The 18,994-nt window shown below is 41.7% G+C and overlaps 1 protein-coding gene across 15 annotated transcripts in view; it reads left to right on the top strand.

Annotated features, from left to right (window-relative positions):
• lrba (LPS responsive beige-like anchor protein) overlaps positions 1 to 18,994 on the top strand; it is a 239,889-nt gene that overhangs the window by 78,848 nt on the left and 142,047 nt on the right. For 8 of the 15 annotated variants that reach the window (XM_037765349.1, XM_037765351.1, XM_037765350.1 and 5 more), the window contains 4 exons: positions 5,291 to 5,454; positions 9,099 to 9,183; positions 9,445 to 9,578; positions 10,327 to 10,388. In XM_037765349.1, coding sequence (XP_037621277.1) covers positions 5,291 to 5,454; positions 9,099 to 9,183; positions 9,445 to 9,578; positions 10,327 to 10,388 — 445 coding nt within the window. The remainder of the gene's footprint in view (positions 1 to 5,290; positions 5,455 to 9,098; positions 9,184 to 9,444; positions 9,579 to 10,326; positions 10,389 to 18,994) is intronic. The other 7 variants (XM_037765352.1, XM_037765355.1, XM_037765361.1 and 4 more) reach the window with 1 other exon arrangement.

The following is an 18,994-nucleotide window of genomic DNA, read 5'->3' on the forward strand; positions in this document are numbered from 1 at the left end:
GAAAATAGTTGCACACATGTAGCCATGATGCAAAAAAAAAAAAAAGATTAAAAACATGACGGTCAAGACAAAACATTAGTAAATTACTAACTAATTCTTTGCGCCGTGGCTACGAGTGTGCGGCTATTTTCCTTCCGCCTTTATGCAAACACTTAAACATTTTTGACCACAAACCCTCAAAAAGGATTATTAGAAAGTTTTGACAAAGATATCTGCCGTAGCAGAAAACCTAAAAGTAGAGCAATAAATATAACCGTAATGGTCAATTCTAAGATGACCGTAAATTTTCAATTGTAACTTTCACTGGAAACGACATCAATAAAGAATCAAGTATTTTAAACTTGAATTAATAAAAATAAGGCTTAAAGCACATTTAAAAGGTAATTTAAAAACCATTCATTGCACTACGTATCTCCCTACAAAAACCAAGCCAATATTAGCCCTGCCAATATATCGGATGGGCTCTATTTCACATATACAGTATTGTATTACTTTGGTTTTAATACCCTGCATTTAGAAAGCATATCATTTTTGAAGTGATTCATTAACCAGCAACACAGGACATAAACACACAGAATTCACTTAAAGATCGATGACACGATACCTCCTAAGATGTCTCACCAGTAACAAGATAAGGGCTGCACTACAGTATATGCATATCCAAATACACCTGCACGTATACATATAAGTACGTACATACATATACACACATTGCATAAGGTAGATCATTAAAGGTGCTCTATATGATATCCAGAGCATTAATATAGTAGCAAACAACTATTGTCTACGTAAAGATATAGAGGAGTAATGTCTACCTGAGCAGAGAATGAAGTCACTCTCCCTCTGTGTGTGTTGTAATCTGAGCTTCTCCTTGCGTTGTTGACATAGGCAGACCGGCCACGCATGCTTTTAGTGCATGTTTGTGCATGTGAGCGTGCCCCACTGGCTAGCTCACGGCCGCCGCTCTGCACTCTCTCTCGACGGCGCCGTTACAGAAGCGTAGCACAAACCCTCCGGTTCTCCCTCAGGTAAACACTTAGCTCTGTCAGCACTGTTGCTGTAGTTTTCACTGCTAGCGCTGTTAGCACCGCTGTGTGTCGTGTCTAGAAGGTAACCTGCAAACTGCAAAATCTGATCTGAGATCTGCAAAAACTTGCTAAAACTCTCGCGAGACTCGCAGCCTGACACCTCATCCTAACCTTAACTATTCAATATCAATGCCTAACCTTAACCATTTCGCGAGAATTTCCCCAACTTGCGGTTTCCCTTCTAGACACTACCCCGTCGGCTCAGCCGTCACCATGTTGAGAACCGTGCGTTGGCAATAGAAATGCTCCCAATCTCACATTTAGCACCTTTAACAAAATTAAACTTTTTTTGGCCACTTCAGACAAAATTTCAACATTTTCTGTTGTTGCTCCTTGTTCTAAATAAATAATATCCAACCAATGCATCCATTTCTGATGCAATCACCATGCATATATACTACATGTAGTGCAATATCCTTGTGCTCACCAACACACATGAAAAACATTGAGATTCTGCTATTCTCATACTTTGCAGGTCCCAGTCGCTCTGCTCATTAATCACTGATGTCATCAAGTTAAAGCCCCTCCCACACCAGCCATCATCATCCAATCACAGCTTTAGATGCCGCGGACTTAATCACAGTTGATTTGAAAGTAGTGTGTGTACATGCAAATGTGTTCCTGTGTATGTCGACGAATAGCATTTTGAACATGCACAGGGTTGCATGGAACAAGGGTGAAAGTTGAGATCAAAGCTCTGCTGGGGTGAATGCTCCCCTCCCTCACATGAGTTGGCTCTGCTAACACTCTAGAGGACGATATTTTTACACTCACACACACACACCACTGACACTTCCTTACTCATTCTCGCACTTGTTTTACCTGAAATAGCAGAGATTACTGGAATCACAGTGTTTACTGCACTTATCCATTGTAGGTTAAAGCCTTTAAATAATTCAGCCCAGCATACACAGACACACACACACACACACACACACACACACACACACACACACACGCACACACACACACACACACACTGTCTTGGGCTCCTGTTTGTGGGTTGAGTGGGGCCGCTGACGGCTGATTAATCGACTGGGGCGGCCCACTCATGATAAGTGTGGCTAATGACCTGCTGAATAATTCACTGGGCCTTTTGCTGGGGGAACAGATGGAAGGCCAAACACATACACGGACATGTTCAATGGCAGCACCGCACACACTTGTGCACTCGTGCATTTGTTTTTAACACTCATATGCATATATTCAAATATTTTTGGACACATTCACACACACGCACACACACACACACACACACTCCCAGCCTCCACACAGCAGGGGGCCTGCTGTTGACACCTGGGGTGCTTCACGTCAGCGCCGCCCTTGTTCACTGATACCACCATCCAGCCCACTTTGCTATCAGAACCGAAAAAAAAGTTACCAGAAGCTTTTATCTCCACTCTTTCCTTGCCATACCTTTTCAGTAAACACAACTGTAAAGCCACTGGCCTCCGTGTGCAACTCTGTTATTCTTAAATCGTAGATCACTCGAAGCAGCCGTCAGCGTTTAACATTCACAGTAACTTTTAATAGGTCTGATCACCTGCCTTAAATCAACTGAGAACAGCCTTTGATTCTGCAGCCAGGTATCTGTCTGAACCGCAGGGAGCCAGACCCAACTATCCTGTTGTGTGTGCACAAAAGCGTACACACACACACACCAACCAACTCTGGGATCATGCAGGAATGTATGTTAGCTCTTTTGTCTGCATGCTGCCATTCTTTTTCTTTCCCTATTCAAATACTGTGCATGTGATGTGTGCATATCTCGGTGAGCCTGCATTGGTTTGTGTTTCTGAGAGGGAGCAGTAGCCAGTGATTAGACCCTGCTTCCCCCGTGTCAGCACTGATAAGCCGGGCCAGGCTCTCTTTGATATGGCCAGTGGTCTGTCAGAGCCCTGGTCTGAACTGACAGCTTATCTGCATGCTGCTCTCCTCCCATCTGCTGTTCGCCGGATGGGAATTGAACTCCACTCAGTCGTACCACATCACTACGAGAAACACTTCCTGTTACTTTAACAGGGGGATATCTAAAGGAGCAGCATTATCATTGCATAGATAACTGAGTTTAGAAATTTAAGCTAGCTGTCAGCTGAATGGTAGCTTCTGACTGCCTGGGTCCACTCACTCCCCATTTATAAGTCATATTCCAGTGTTTATATAGCAAACATGTGTAGTCTTTACCTTTTTATAGGTGGTGGTTCCTGTTATCCTCTTGGTGTGGGGAGATGGAGCTTTGGCCTGAGTGCCTGTTAAAGCTTCAGTAGGCGGAATGTTTTTGGCATCATTGGGCAAACATTCCATAATAACCTTTCAGCATATTGTAATTCAAGTGTTCTGAGAGAAAACTAGACTTCTGCACCTCCTCATGGTTCTGTTTTCAGGCTTTAAAAAATCTCGCCCATTCGTGCATTACTATTGGTTGTGTTCAGGCTGGTTGGCGGTGCTTGGTATTTGCTCAACAGATCTCAACATGGCTGCCAGGTCACAAACGTTCTCATTTTACAGCTAAACTGTACACTACAAGATGTTTCTGAAAACATTTGAGGCGAGAAATAGGCATTACAGTAACAGAATATTGATTCATATTTGGTCAGCGCTGCCTAGTTTGATCGGAGTTCGCAGGTGATTGACAGCCGGTAGGACTGGAGCTGGACGGCAGACTCCAGATCAGTTTTGATTGGTTGTTTTCCTCCGGTCTGTGAAATCTTGCAGATGCCGTTATGAGCACCGGAGGACACAGAGGCACATGATTTTTTTCAGATTACCCGTCTCATGTACTACTGTCAGGATATAGTGACCGTTTAAATCATATTTGGTCCATTTCAACCCACTGCAGCTTTATTAGCTATATCATACAAAAAGAAATCCGGGGGGCTGATTCTTTCCCAGCCCCAGTTTTCTACTTTTTGGTTGCCTTCCTCCATTCTTATTCTTATTTACTTATATTTTCCAAGTTATCCTTTATGATTTGTTGAAACTTAGAACACTATATTGCAAAGACTATGACCAGTGTATTATAGTGTAGCTTCCCTTGTGGAGTTATTAACTTTTTTCCCACTGATCAGAGATTTGTGCTCAATAGATGGAACGGTTGTTTTTGTAATTTAAGGTAAAACTTAACCTAAGCTAAACTGGATACCAAACCCTAAAACTTTTTGAATACCAGCAGAAATGTTTGTAGAAGTTGCGAAAACACTCAAGCGTCGAAAGCTGGAATCAAACATTTGTCAGATTCTCAGTATTTTTTTTCTTTTTCTTTAATCAGATATTTTCTGATCTAAATTATTAAATCAGGAAACAAAGTTTGGACATATTTTATGTAGGCCAAGTTGTTGTACGGCTGCTTGTGTTAAGATAACATTAAACACTGATGCCTTTAGAAGTTTGGTATATTTTGTTAAAAGAAACATTATATTTTTATTCCTGAAAAGAAGGTATAGAGAAAACTATTGTTTTTGGTACCATAAAGGCACGGTCACACATGCACGAAATTAACATTTGCGTCCTCTTCACTTCCATTCTATTCGAGTGAGGGGGTTAAAAAAGATTTGCTTCCAGTGGCGAGGCAAATTTACATCTTCGGATTTGCGTGGAGCTCAACTTCGGTGAACTTTCAGGCGAATATTGCTTTGGCAAGTGATGGTCACTCGGCTGCATTCGCGCATGTGTGCCCATGCCTTAACCCAGGTATCATATTGGCAATGAACAATAAGGGCCCTACGATGTGCTTTAGAACGATTGCTTTCAATTGCAAAAAGTTTGTTTGTGCCGTAGAAGAACATACACCAAAAGTGGGCTTCAGTTGTTTATACTGAAATATTCCATGCACTACACTACTGTACATACTGTGATGCCCAAGACTGTGTCACAACAAGCAAAGTGAAATGCATTTTTCTTCACAAGGCTATTATGTTTTATTAAAATTAGACTATTACTCCGGATGAAAGACTGCTGCAGGTAGCTGGTTTGTGGCGAGATGAATGTGACTATTTTAAAAATATGTTGTGCCAGTAAAGTGGCCCTGTAATTACTCTTCCAGTCTAATGGATTTATGACTGAGTTGGTGTCGTTCCAGCCATACTGTGTACATTAAAGTCATACGAGGCTCGCTGTGAGCTGGCACAGTCAGCCTTTTCTTACAATAGTTCTGTCAAGGTGACAATTAAATGAATTTGTCTCGTCTCTCTCTCTCTCTGCAGAAGTGTCGTCGTTGCACCCAAGAAACCGGGAATGGCACCATCTCCAGGCATTTCCACCGCTGTCCCAGCAGCCACTGCTGCATCTGTGACTGGTGGGACGCCTACCGACGGAGTCGCTGTGGTATCTTCTGGTGACGCCTCCCAGGGCACCTCTGCAGACTCTGGCGAGTACACACACACACACACACACACACGCACACACACACACACACACACACACGCTCAAATATTAGAAGGGCAATGTTTGTGCGAGGGCAGATAAGTCATAACCTGGATGAGCCAGCTATGAAAAAGTCAATATTTGTTTAGAGATTTTGCTCCTCTGTGTGTCTGGCAGAATAATATCGCTGCGTTTGTACAATGTAATCCAGTTAAAGGCTTGAGAAGATGGCGTGAAACTATAAATCTACAGTAATTCAGTTGTATTTGCTGTAGCAGCTATCGTCTTGGTTTTATAGAGTAAAAATAAAAGTAAAAAAATTCAAAATAAAAATATACATACATTAAAAAATTCAAATAACAATTACTGGTGTAAATATTAAGGGTGTAAGAAAATGTCAAAAATACTGAGTATTGCGATATTATGTTTTGTGATACTGTATGGATTCTCAAAAACACTACTGATTTTTAATTTATAGTTTGCATGCAAAGATTAACTCAGTCAATACTTCATTTGAAAAGATATGTGCCCTCACAAAGTAGTGATAGGATGTTGGATGTTACAGCGACTGTGATAAATGCAAATGCAGATCCCACTGTTCCGATTACATAAAAAGTAAGGATGTCAACCGATTAAAATATTTAGTCGCGATTATCCATTGGTAATTGAGATTAATTGCACATTTTTTGCACATTTTTTTCTGTTCAAAATCTTCCTTAAAGGAGATTTGTCTTAAAAAGTATTGAATACAAATATGCTTGCTCACAAAACGGTGACAAATATTGTCCAGAAACCCTCACAGGTACTGCATAACATGGAAAACTGAAGCCCAACAGGCAACAACAGCTGTCAGTGTGTCAGTGTGTCAATGTGCTGACTTGACTATGACTTGCCCCAAACGGCATGTGATTATCATAAAGTGGGCATGTCTGTAAAAGGGAGACTCGTGGGTACCCATAGAACCCATTTTCATCAGCATATCTTGAGGTCAGAGGTCAACGGACCCCTTTGAAAATGTCCATGACAGTTTTTTCTCACCAAAATTTAGCGTTAGTTTGGAGTGTTATTTAGCCTCCTTTGCGACAAGCTAGTATGCCATGGTTGGTACCAATGGATTCCTTAGGTATTTTGGTTTCATATGAGCTCGCTTTAAAACTGAGCCTGCTTCAACCTCCAAAAGATCGATTGCGTTAACATATTAAAGAAATTAGTGCCGTTAAAACGAATTTGCGTTAATGGATAATTATCGCGTTAACTTTGACGGCCCTAATAAAAAGTAAACTTTTTTACTCAGATTTTATGGAAATGGTGGTGTGTTATTTATAATATGAGAGTTTTCCTAAAATTAAAAAAAAAAGAAAAAAAAGTGCAATACATTGCAAGATATTGAATCGTAACTCCTGTATCATGATATGTATCGTATCGCCAGATTCTTGCCAATACACATCCCTAGTAAATATAAATATGAAAGTACTTTTTATAGAGTATAAATTGAGCATTTGGACTTTAATACTACAGTGATTTCTGCCACAATGATGAATTGAAGTGATTGAATAAAATAATAAAGTCATACCTTTTTTTTATTGCAACTTTATGAGCACCCTTCCTCTCATATATTCACTGATTCAGCAGTGACAGTAAATAATGATCGGCCGGCCAGCTGTTTTCTCGTCACCTTTCTGCATGTGTGAGTGTATAAAAGTGTAATGTTTTTTCACTGCGCGGTCTGTGTGTGTTTAAGAGAGGAGGGAGCGACATGAGAATGGGGTTTGTGTGTTTTAGGAGATTCACTGTAAAATCAGACTGGGGAGTGAGTGTGTGTGTGTGTGTGTGTGTGTGTGTGTGTGTGTGTGTTTGTGCGTGCGTGCGTGCGCATGTGAATAATGATAATTGTTAAAGCTGTATGCTCAGGGTGCTTTGTGTCAGTGAGCAGTGTTGAGTAAATACGCTTTGTGAGTGTGTTTTAGTGGGGCAGTGGGAGGACTAATGGAGACGTTCATTTACTCCTCTTTGTTTGAAGGAGCTACTTCAGCTCGAGAGGGATACTCTCACCAGGCCCACATGGCGCTGCTTAACACCTTACACACACACACACACACACACATACACACATACACACATTCCAGCCCACATTACACTGTCTGTCATTCCTTAAGAGTTATCCCTGCTTGGAGACTGTCCTGGCTGGAAAAACAAGCCCGCTGAAACACCAGAGGAATCCCCCTCCTCCATATTCAGCTGGGCATTAGCTTATTTATGAGCCACAGGGAAGTGAATTTACTGCCAGATCAATCAAACACGGACTTTGTACCTTGTGTGCCTCTGTCTCCAGAATGGAGTCGTAAAGCACCTTTTAGTTGTGTAATGAAACAGTCACAAAAACAGGCCAGAGGGGTAAATTGGTATGTAATGACTTAATGAGGAAAAACAATTTGAAAAAATAGTAGGCATTTTTTTTAACCTCTCACATTCCAACACAGGTGTAACACTGGAAATATTACTTATTTATAAGAAATACTTAAAGGAACTATTGATTACATTTATGTAATTATTATTATGATTGTGAATTTATCATTTAAAAAATGTTGGAGGGTCCAAAATGAATGTTTTGTTTATGTCTGTAGAAGATATCGTTCGTTCCCACTTCTTCTTTTCTACGTAATAATTTATTGGTAATATATAATAATATAATATATAAGTAACATCAGGTGTACAGAAACACACAAATGTACATGTACAGCACAAATGTAAATAATTGTCCCTCCATATTTTGGTATTCCCCCCCCCCCAAACCCATTGCTGATGCATTAAGGATAAAGAACAAAAAACAAAAAAATAAGATTAAAAAAAATAATTAAAATAAATAATAATAAATACACATTAATAACAGTAATAATAATTATAGGATAAACCCCAAACTACAGATAAAATAGGCTGATAAACTTTACATCAAATACTCAAAATAAATAATAAAAAAAATAAAATACATTTCTAACAAGGCTTGTGAGCCAATAGTAAAACAACATTAGTATCACTTGGTATCTCTTGGTCGTCAGTTAGTGTGTAACAAACGGATAAATAGCTGAGATTGACGGTAAGTGCCTGACATTGACTTGTTGTGAAGTAAATGCAATGAACGTGGGAGGGACATTGCGACATCTAATGGCTGAATGTTACCAATAGCACCTTTAATATTGTGCATGTATTTGATATACAGTATGGCTGACGTATTAAAAAAAAAAAATCCCAAAATGATCACTGTGTTTAAAGTATGACTGCAGCTGACAGTGAAACATTACCAGCCTTTCAGCGCACAATTTAGAGGCTTCCATCATGAAAACCTCTGAATTGTAAATTGATAAGGAAGACGTATTGTGCTCGGAGTACATCATCCACTATCTAACCATAAAATTATACCCCACTTGCCCTACTTGACCATAAATCCCCCTCTTCTATACATTTGAATGGAGGCCATTGTATTATTCCATAAGATGCACGTTTCCGCACAGGTTTATGGTGCTACCCTGCTCGTATAATGTATTGCTGTGCGTGTGTGTGTGTGCGTGTGTGTGTGAGAGTGTGTGTGTAGCGTCTTATTCTTGTCCAACGTCCAGACTAATAACAGAGTTCTTTGGTTTCTCCCTGCAGCAGGCGGCCAGGTTCCAGCCAGCGCTAGCCTGCCATCTGTCCCCCCACTCTCCCCTGTGACCCAGAACACAGCCCCCAATATGAGGTGATTCATCTTCTTTTCTCTCTCTCTCACACACACACACACACACACACACTATCAGCTTTTTATGCACACATAAGCATCAGTTATTAATCCGCTGATTGTTGCTCTTTTTGTCCTGATTTGTTTTTTCCACATTAAAAAATTATATTTTACTGGTGTTATATTTTTTAATTTCCTAGATTTATTTTTGGAGTTGCATGCCAGTTTCATTTTTCTCATCATGTACTACTGTTTGTGTGTTGTTTTGGATTGCATCTCCAGTATCTCAGAGCGTCTCGAGCATGCTCTGGAGAAGGCAGCCCCTCTGCTGAGAGAGATCTTTGTGGACTTTGCCCCCTTCCTCTCTCGGACCCTGCTGGGCAGCCACGGACAAGAGCTCCTTATTGAGGGCACGAGTAAGTACAACATCACAGAGACTCATTTCAGATACAAAACACAAAACATTGTTTTTCCACTTTCACCTCAAGGGGTGGCGCATCTTTTAAGTGTTGTCCCCACTTAAATGCAATAACATACCCAGGTCGTTGTTAATCTAATAACGCGATGAGTGTGCGTTGAGCCAAGAGCTGCTAGCTGTGCTGAAGGTTTCTAGGGGGCCAGGTCATAGGCCAGGCCACTAATAGCAGTGTTTGGGATGTCTGCTGCCACCAAACAAAATGGAAAGTTGATTGATAGCTGCAGGGGGGCCTGAAGGGAAGGCAGGGGGAGGTGTGTGTGTGTGTGTGTGTGTGTGTGTGTGTGTGTGTCATATGAAGAGCAACCGAAAGACCAAAGGCTATTCTGCCTTCTTCCCGTCTGTGCATGTGCAGCAGCCTCTGGACACTCCAGTGGCCCCCTGCCCTCTAAAAGCCCAGGGCTCGCCATTAGGGATCAATTGGACATATGCTGGCCAAGTCGGGCCTGTAATACAAGGCCCAAATATGTATTAGTTTACAGTAACATCATGTCGGCTCATTAGGCCCATCAATACTATCTGCTCTCTTGCAGATGGCACAAGGTTAGGTAATCCGTGTCTATGTGTGTGTGTGCGTAGTGCATGAATGTGTTTCCACAAGTACCGAGGTAGAATTATGAAATAAAAAAAAAATGTTTATTGTCAAATGTACGTTACTTTCTGACTCCCTTTCTTCCCTATTTCTCCAGGCCTGGTGTGTATAAAGTCCAGCAGCTCAGTGGTGGAGCTCGTCATGCTTCTGTGTTCACAGGCAAGTCTGGCATCTATATCTTTCTTTCTCCGCTTTTCCACCGATCTGATTTATCAGGCTCACCTTGAGTGCAGTAAATCCACAGCGCAGACAGTGAGCCATCTAACGCCTTATCTTCCCCTCCACACTACCTCGTCTAACTTCCCCACATTCACCCCCGTCCCCGAGTGAAGGCAGAGAAACCGGAGAAAAGGCATCTCAGGCCGCAAATATTGGTTTGAGGGTCAAGGGTGGCCGACCTGTCCGCGTCACCTCTGACCCCGAGCGGCCTGGCCAAACTGATGAGGAGGGATAATGTAGATTTGATGGTGCTTTGCATTGATTATCCCTCTCTTCTCTGTTGTCTTGTGGGTGTTTTGTTGCCAAGTTTATTTAGCTGCTGCCGGATTCATGAATACTAATTCGGGGATCATAAGCAGGCGTGGGCAGGTCAATGATCGGGGGTCGTCAATAGATCACTCCGGGATGGCTGATTAGCATTAAGACACACAAAGCTACTGAGGGCTGTTTAGTTTCGGCGTGCCAACCAAAACACAGTACACAAATGCATCTCATAAAACAGCGTACTTATTCATATTCGTAACACACACACAAACCCTCATATACACACATCCAGTAACAAGGACGACAGATAATAACTCCCCTCTGGCCCCGTTTGTTTGCATCTTTACCATTTAAAGCACCTCATGAAAAAACAAAGATATCCAATAATACAAAAACACACCTGATTAATGACACCTCTCTCACCGCTGCGCTCTGCTTTTTTTTTTTATCAGCTTTATTTTCTAAAGAAATAGCACCTGTCATCTGGCTTTCTTCCCTCCACCTTCTCCCCTTTTTAACCCCGACTCTGTTTGGTTCCCATTATTCACTTCGCGTCTTCTCTAAAAAGGTAATACAGTCAGATTACACATCTGTTTGGATGTCAGGGGCCGCGCATATAGATTTGCGCTAGCGGGACACATGGAGGGGAATGCGAGCCCTATAATGTCCAGAGACGACGGGAATAGCAAGAGTGAAAGCTAGATAGAAAACCAAAGAGAGAAGAATGACAGGCTCTAATGCACCTATTTGTCATATCTGTCAGGGTGTTGTTTAATGCTAATCTAATCAAAGGCAGAATCTTGGTGATTGCTCCGCTGCACAGCTCATGCCTCGCTTCCCCCTTTGGTCCCCAGCCCAAGCTATTTCTTCCCTTTCTCTGAGCTCCAAGCTACCCCACCCAATCTCCACAACACACACACACACACACACACACACACTCTCTCTCTGTGTGAGAGGAACAGGGATTGGCCAGCGTAGTGTTGATTGCTTCAATAAATCATCCAACCAAATTCTCTCACAGCTAATGCAAATGTAATTTTATTGTTGTGTAAGGGGGGGAAAGGAGGGAGGGAGGAAGGTAGAGGCGATACGCTGCTTTCCACCAGGGAAAAGAGGAAAACAGGGACAGACTTTCCTCTGGGCTAAATTACTACGTATAATTATTTGTGTTTGTTCTCCTCGCGGGGCAGTTTGAGAGTGAGCCAGTGCCATGATTGATGGCGTTATTTAGCAAAGTTTGTTGGGCCCTCTGGCACAGGAAGCGCTCAATCCTCTCACAGGAAGTGCCTCCGTGGCCATCTTGTGACTCCTTTCCTGCCTTCAAGCCAACCAGCGGAGGGGAGTAGATGGAGATGATTTTTTGATTGATTTTCCCTCCCCTCCACCCCCCACACCTTCATCGGAGATGCGACGCGATACCATCTCTGTGAAATTTTAATTAATTTCCCGAGCTCCGAGATGGAGTGGAGCCGGGGTGAAGGGTCAGGAGGCGAGGGACCGCAGAGCAGTTTTTAATCAGGGATCCTATGAAAGTTGCATTGGCGGCCACATCAGCTCAGCATTGAGGAGGGGATAGTAAACCGCTGTTTGATAGCGCCCCATTTCTAAACAACTACAACTGCGCTCCCAATTAAAGGACCATTTTGATCAGACATTAACTGTTGGGGTGGCATGCTGCCTTGTTCTGCGCTGCAATATTGATCTTTGCGGACTGCTGAATATACAAAATGAGGATTAATGATGAAATACTGTAGCTGCAACAGAGTGCAGCGCAGAATAGTAGAAAAGAGCTTCCACTTCCTGTATCTGCACCTGCTGGCATTGTTGTCAAATCAAGATGTATTAAGCACTCAAACTAACTTTTTAATTATTGACATTATCATTTAATCAGCAGATTAATTTTTTTTGGTCTTTAAAGTACAGTGGTGGAATGTAACTAAGTACATTTACTGAAGTACTGTACTTAAGTAGAATATGCAAAATATGCAGTTTGTCAACATCTGTTTTATCTAATAAGATACAGTTTTCACTCTGTTCATCTCAGAGTTTTCATTCACATATCTTGAGGTCAGAGGTCTAGGAACCCCTTTGAAAATGGCTATGCCAGTTTTTCCTCGCTAAAATTTTGCATAACTTTGGAGCGTTATTTTGCCTCCTTCCCGACAAGCTAACATGATTTGGTTGATACCTAGTTTCAGATAATACCAGTATCTTCACTCTAGCTCTAAGACTGAGCTTGCTACAAAATCTGAAAGACAGAATAGTGGCCGGGATTGTTAAGAGGTAAATCATTTATTCAATAAAAGATCAATACTTGACGTCTGTGTATTGCTACAATATTGCTGCCCAAAATATCACGATACTATGCTTTATCGAGTTTTTCCCCCCCCATCCTTAACAGGAATGCTTATAACATAATTTTGAGAATGTAGCATGGTTATTATAATGCATACATGGTATTAAAGGGCTCCCATGAGAAGTTGAACAGTGGTCTGTTTCTCTGTTCTTTGACAAACTCAGATTAATATGCGATGCTTTGATTTTAATTTAATGATTTCAAGCAAATAGAGAATTTATATTTGTAAGGTTAATATCAAGAAGTCATAGCCCTTCTGGGTTATTGAATGTGATGCCTTCCTCTTGCATATTACATGAATATCATCTAAGTTTTCACTGTGGGTCTTGCATGTAAAGAACCACTCTCCCCATGCCGCTGATTCGCCCTGGCAGTTTCACTCTCCCTCTCACACTTGTTTTCTCCCGTCTTTGTCATGTTTACAGCCGGTTGTGTTGTTTCCTGGGTGCACTTCTTGAAGTGGCTTCCACCCAAAACATCTGATAAATAAATAATGCGTTGAGACAAGAGAAAGAGCTCTCCCTTTCCAGAGCTTTGAGAAATCATCTCTTGGCTTGCTGGACAGTCTACGATGAGCAGAGGCCCATAAATCTCCTCAGTAGCTGCATTTGTGTCCTGTAGATCAGCCATTATTGTCCGGCCCCTCTGTCAGCCCATCCATCCTTCTGCCATTTATCAGAAATGCATCCTGTACATGGAGTGGAAGGAGGGAGAGAGAGAGAGAGAGAGAGAGAGAGCGAGCTGTGTGGTGGAGGGGCTCTGGTTTCATGATGGTGGTCAAGCCTAGATAGGAAAGACTGCTCTTCCTCACAAATACATTCAATGTAGTGTAATTACAAATAAAGTAGTACTCCTTTATTTCTTCTATTCTTAACTGTTAAAGGGTCGGTTCACCTAAACAAAATACAAAAAAAGCCTCCAGTCCAGTACAATGCTGATGAATGGAATTTCCTTTGTGGTGCTCATAGTATTGAAAAATCACACTTAAAAAAAATTGGGCATCAGTAGAAACAGTGGCTAATTCACAGACCTCACTGTGAAACAGTGTGCACTGTGTGTGTTTATTAACAGATGGTGACTTCTCTCTGAAGAAGTAACTAAGCTCCTATGAAAAGTGAGATCTGTGAATTAACCACCAGAGTATCAGGGACGCAATTTCTGAAAAGTGATGATTTTTAGCCGTACTGCCGGTCAGTCCATCACTGAAATATCTCAACACTTATTGGATGGATTGTCATGCAAGTTTATACGGACAATCACGGTCCCCTGAGGCTGAATCACAAGCTCTTTTTACCCGCGGAAGCCAAAAAGCAGATCCGCAATTTCGCCAGCTTTGCTTTCTTACACTGAACCAGACAATGGCGGCATAATGCTGCCCGCCGCGGTGTGTAATTTTAGATAGCACGCCAGCATTTTAAGTGATGAGTAACACAACAACGTCGACATCTAGTGTGTGTGTGTGTGTGTGTGCGTGTTTAGTCTCGCTGTGCCGGCTGTAATATATTTAATATATTTTATTCCATTACCATAGCAACATATCGTTTGGTTTTGCCGTCCTGCCGTTCTGTCAGACTGTTTCTTTGGTTTTGCCGCTTTATGCCACCTAGAAGGTGTTGTCCGTCTGATTTCATGTGAACGCAGCATTAGCATTATCTTAACATTGTATGCCCCCAACTGTATTGAGGGGGCAGCAGGAAACTCAGCGATTGATATCTCAAAACCTGAGCAAATAAAATCTAAACTAGCTGCTTTGTTTTGTAGAACTAGGGGTAAGTGAGATTTTGTTTTTTTTGTTTAGCTAAATTGACCCTTTAATTTACTGAAGTCAGGAATAACACTGTTAAATGTTTGTGTGCTAAAAGTTATTATTTTGGATTAAGTTGTTTATTGAACTTCACAATACACATCCACTATCTCTGATCTAAGCAAACAGCATTTTGTTGGGACCACTGATGCAGAAAATCCTTTAATACTAATTCAATAACATCAATGCTATACCCGCTAATCCAATGACCACACATTATCATATGTTTCCTGCCTCAGTCTCACCAAAGTTAACCTGTTTAACAGATGGGCACCTCTCTCTCCCAGTCAGCAGGGAGGAGGACATTGACTTCCCCAAACACTTGGTTCCTCCTGACCCTTGACCCTATGACCTCCAGGTTAGAAGGAAGAGTGGCCGAGGCATAGAAGTTTAGACCCCTGTAGTCAGGGAGCAGGTCGGGAGTGCACGGGCATCATGCTCCGCACGATCAATAACATAATCTGAGAAACGAGGGAACCAGTTGGAAGCTTAGAGGCCCTGCACTCGTAGGCACGGTTACGTTTAAATTTTTCGTTGCTTTCTTAGTGGCTTTTTTTGAAAGTTGGTGAAAGTGAAGTCTAACCAGTCATTTATATCTGTCAGTGGACACATTTCTTCTTCTCCCCTGTAAGTGAGGCTTTGATGGATTAAGAGCAGACCGTGTTGTATGAACCACTTGGGGAGCGGAGAGAGGTGAGAGAACTAGCGAGGAATGTGATGAAACCGGGGGACCAAAATACTTTCCCGATCATTTTCCTCACAGTCAGACCTACACCCCACTGTGCAGTTAAACAGGCACACAAGGTTCAAGATCAGTGCAAATCAAAGTGTTATTTTTCCCTCCCTCCCTCTCTGCTCTCCCTCGCCCTGCGCTCTGCTCCACTGCCCCTTTACAGCCACGCCACGCGGCTCCGCGTCCTCTCCATCCCGCTCTAGTTCAGAGGATAATATCATGCTGGATATTCTTTGGGAAGGCACTATCCTGTGAGACGTAGAGAAAACACAGTAACACCAACTGGCACTTAATTCTGCAGGCTCCCTATCGTTGCCAGCTATGCAGCCAGAGAGGGGGGCGGCGGGGCGTGTTGTGTCGGAGGAGGTGGGGGTTAAGGGGGACTTCCTGACAGGAAGTGGAGTCTAGCTGAGACGGGAGAATCAGACGGGAGTCTCCTTAAAAAATTGAGTGGCTTTTAATTTGGCTCCCAGCCGGTTTTTACTGTGAGCTGGCTTCAAGTGGCTCGGGACTGGAGGGCCTCAAGTGGCATGAACGGTTGGTTATTTATACCCAGCGTATAATCGTGTTTCAAATAAATGAATTTCCCTGACAGAGCCCTCTCCTCCTGTCAGGCACTGTTAATGTAATGTTTTCTTACCTGACAGGTCCCAAGTTATAAGACCTTGGAATGTATTCTTATGTTTCTCCCCCTGCTATCCTCGCTCAGCCATCCCGCTGATAATATCGTGTCCTGGCTTCTTCGCTCTGATCTGGAGTGGAAATTCACTTCCCTGCATTTTTTGATCTGGTAAAAGCAGAACTTCAAAACTTGGGATATGATTTACGGTCATTCCTGCTCATGCTTCAGGGGCCCTATGCATAATTCAGAGTCATACTTTAACAACCACTATATTTACTATCTTTGGGTATTTTGATGGCAATCAGTTGGCATTGTGGAGTGAGTCATTAAGTTTGGTCCTGTACAGATTTATGGTATTGAAAGTCTCAGTCATATTTTACATGCTATTTGGGGTTACATTCAATTAGGTGAGTCCTGGTTCCACCTCCACCTCCAAATCATTTCAGGTACAAGCAAGATAGTGTTGGATTCATACCATTATTGAAACATCTGCTACTTAAAGATTTTCTTTTTTGGTTGTAAACATAGACTTGTCAGTAGTCAAGATCCCCAGCAGCAATGCATTGCTACAGGCCGATTGAATATTTCGCTGCATAGAAACAATATGATTCAGCAAAAAAGCTCTATGATTATGTAATTACCTTGAAGTTAGCCCATTTCTGTTTGTGCTGCGCCTTTTTTCACCACTTCCTGTCACGTCTGCAAACAGGATACAGATTTTGAACCAATTTGCCATCATCCACTTAGTTGCTTGATCTGCGCTCACTGCGTTCCTATTGCCAATGCAATAACATGAGCAACAAACAAATTGTACTGCAGCTTGAGAGAGTTACTTCAGAAAATGTTTCCTCATCAACTAAAAGCTAAAATGAGAACATAAAAGAAAAGATTGATCCTAGTCTCAGCAATAGAGCATTTTATAGAGCATTTATTTCTGGAATTAGAAAGATATTAAAGCAACAGTGTGTATAATTTAAGGGGATCTATTAGCAGAAATGGAAAATAATATCCATAACTATGTTTTCATTAGTGTATAATCACCTGAAACTAAGAATCGTTGTGTTTTTGTTACCTTAGAATGAGCCCTTCATATCTACATAGGGAGCGGGTCTTCTTCATGGAGTCCACCAAGTTGCTCCGCCATGTTTCTACAAAACACAGAACGGACAAACCAAACACTGGCTCTAGAGAGAGCCTTTCACGTTTTTACGTCACCCGAAGGTCACTGTAGTTCTCAGACTCGCTGGTGAAACTGCAGGAATGTGAGCCACTGAGTGTAAAACCGTGGTACCGCCAACTGCCGTCTAACTTCTGTAGCTCCTAAAGTAGTGTTATTATGGTAAGGATGGCCTTTGAGCGAGGCAAACGGCGTTACCACGGTTTTGCACTTGGCGGCTCATGTTACTGCAGTCTTGGAAAGGAGTGAGTGGAGGGGTACTCAGCTAGATGCCGCCAAATCCTACACACTGTACCTTTAAGAGATTTAACGTCTTAACATTTTTTGTGCATTTTGTTGTGCTGCAAAGTTATGCAAAATACTCTCTTGTGTACTTAAAAGTCAAGACCTGCAGTCCTTGTAAAGAAAAAAAAACAGTTATGAAAATGAGGTACTGATTAGAACATCTGTTCCACTTGGAAGTGAAACAGCTGCACAGTGTTTAAGTATTCTTGTCCTGCTACATCATTAAAACCCACTGACATTAAACTGAAGGAACCAAATACCAGATTTGTTACAAGATAAGACTGAAAAATGATTTCCTTAAAGAGGAGTCCGTTTTTTAATAATAAACTGCTGGCTCATGAAATGTAATGTATACATTTATGTGTTCCACTTTAACATACTTTATGCACAGTGTTATAACATGTTTTTGGTTTGTGTGTTTTGTGCATGAGGGGGACTTTGTGTTACTGTTAAAGTGTGAGTCCGTGAAGCTCTTAGGGACCCGGCAGTATAAATATTTAGACATCAGTAAATATTCCTTCCGTTGTGAATTTGATCACGCAAACACCAATAAGAGTGTCTGTTTTTCTTAAAGCAGATACCATCTGAACACGCACATGTGGACTGTTGTGAGCTGGAGTAGACACACCGGTGTTAAGTTATTCATCCATCCACACACACACACACACACACACACACATATGTTTTTCAGACACAGCAGTATGAATAAACAACAAACTACTCAACTTCTGCTTTAATCAGTCACAATGACAATGATGAATAACATTAGATAGTCTATGGTAAAAGTTATTTTTTGTTTTGTCTATGTCTTCCACATCCGCACACATGGGCAGGTTTTTGGTCATTGTTGGTATGAGGTCTCTGTTCAGAAACATTTGGGTCACATGGCTTCAAAAAACTGTTTCCTGGTCTGTTCTTTTTTTGTGGTCAAATGTTTGATTAAAAATGTCAAGATATGCCGCCACCTGTTCTTGATATCAGTGATCATCAGAACTTTTTACTTCATAGCTGTTAATGACAGCATTATTTGAATTAATTTACGATGTTTAAAAGGTGCATTTTCAAACTCTCAAACATGAAACTGTTAAACTTTTTTTTGGATTTCAAAAGAAGAAAATCAGTAGCTCTCTCAGCCTCTTTATTTTCTCTGCTGCGCTGCCACGTCTGACACGAGGATTTATGCTTTTGTCGTCCCATCTGAAGTTGTATTCCCATAGCCTTTCAAATCAACAAATACTTGTGATTATGAGTGATGCCACCGAAAAGCACAACCGACTTATTTATTATTTCGGGAGAGCCGAGACG

This window comes from Sebastes umbrosus, chromosome 3 (assembly GCF_015220745.1).
Source record: "Sebastes umbrosus isolate fSebUmb1 chromosome 3, fSebUmb1.pri, whole genome shotgun sequence".
Lineage (NCBI taxonomy): Eukaryota > Metazoa > Chordata > Actinopteri > Perciformes > Sebastidae > Sebastes > Sebastes umbrosus.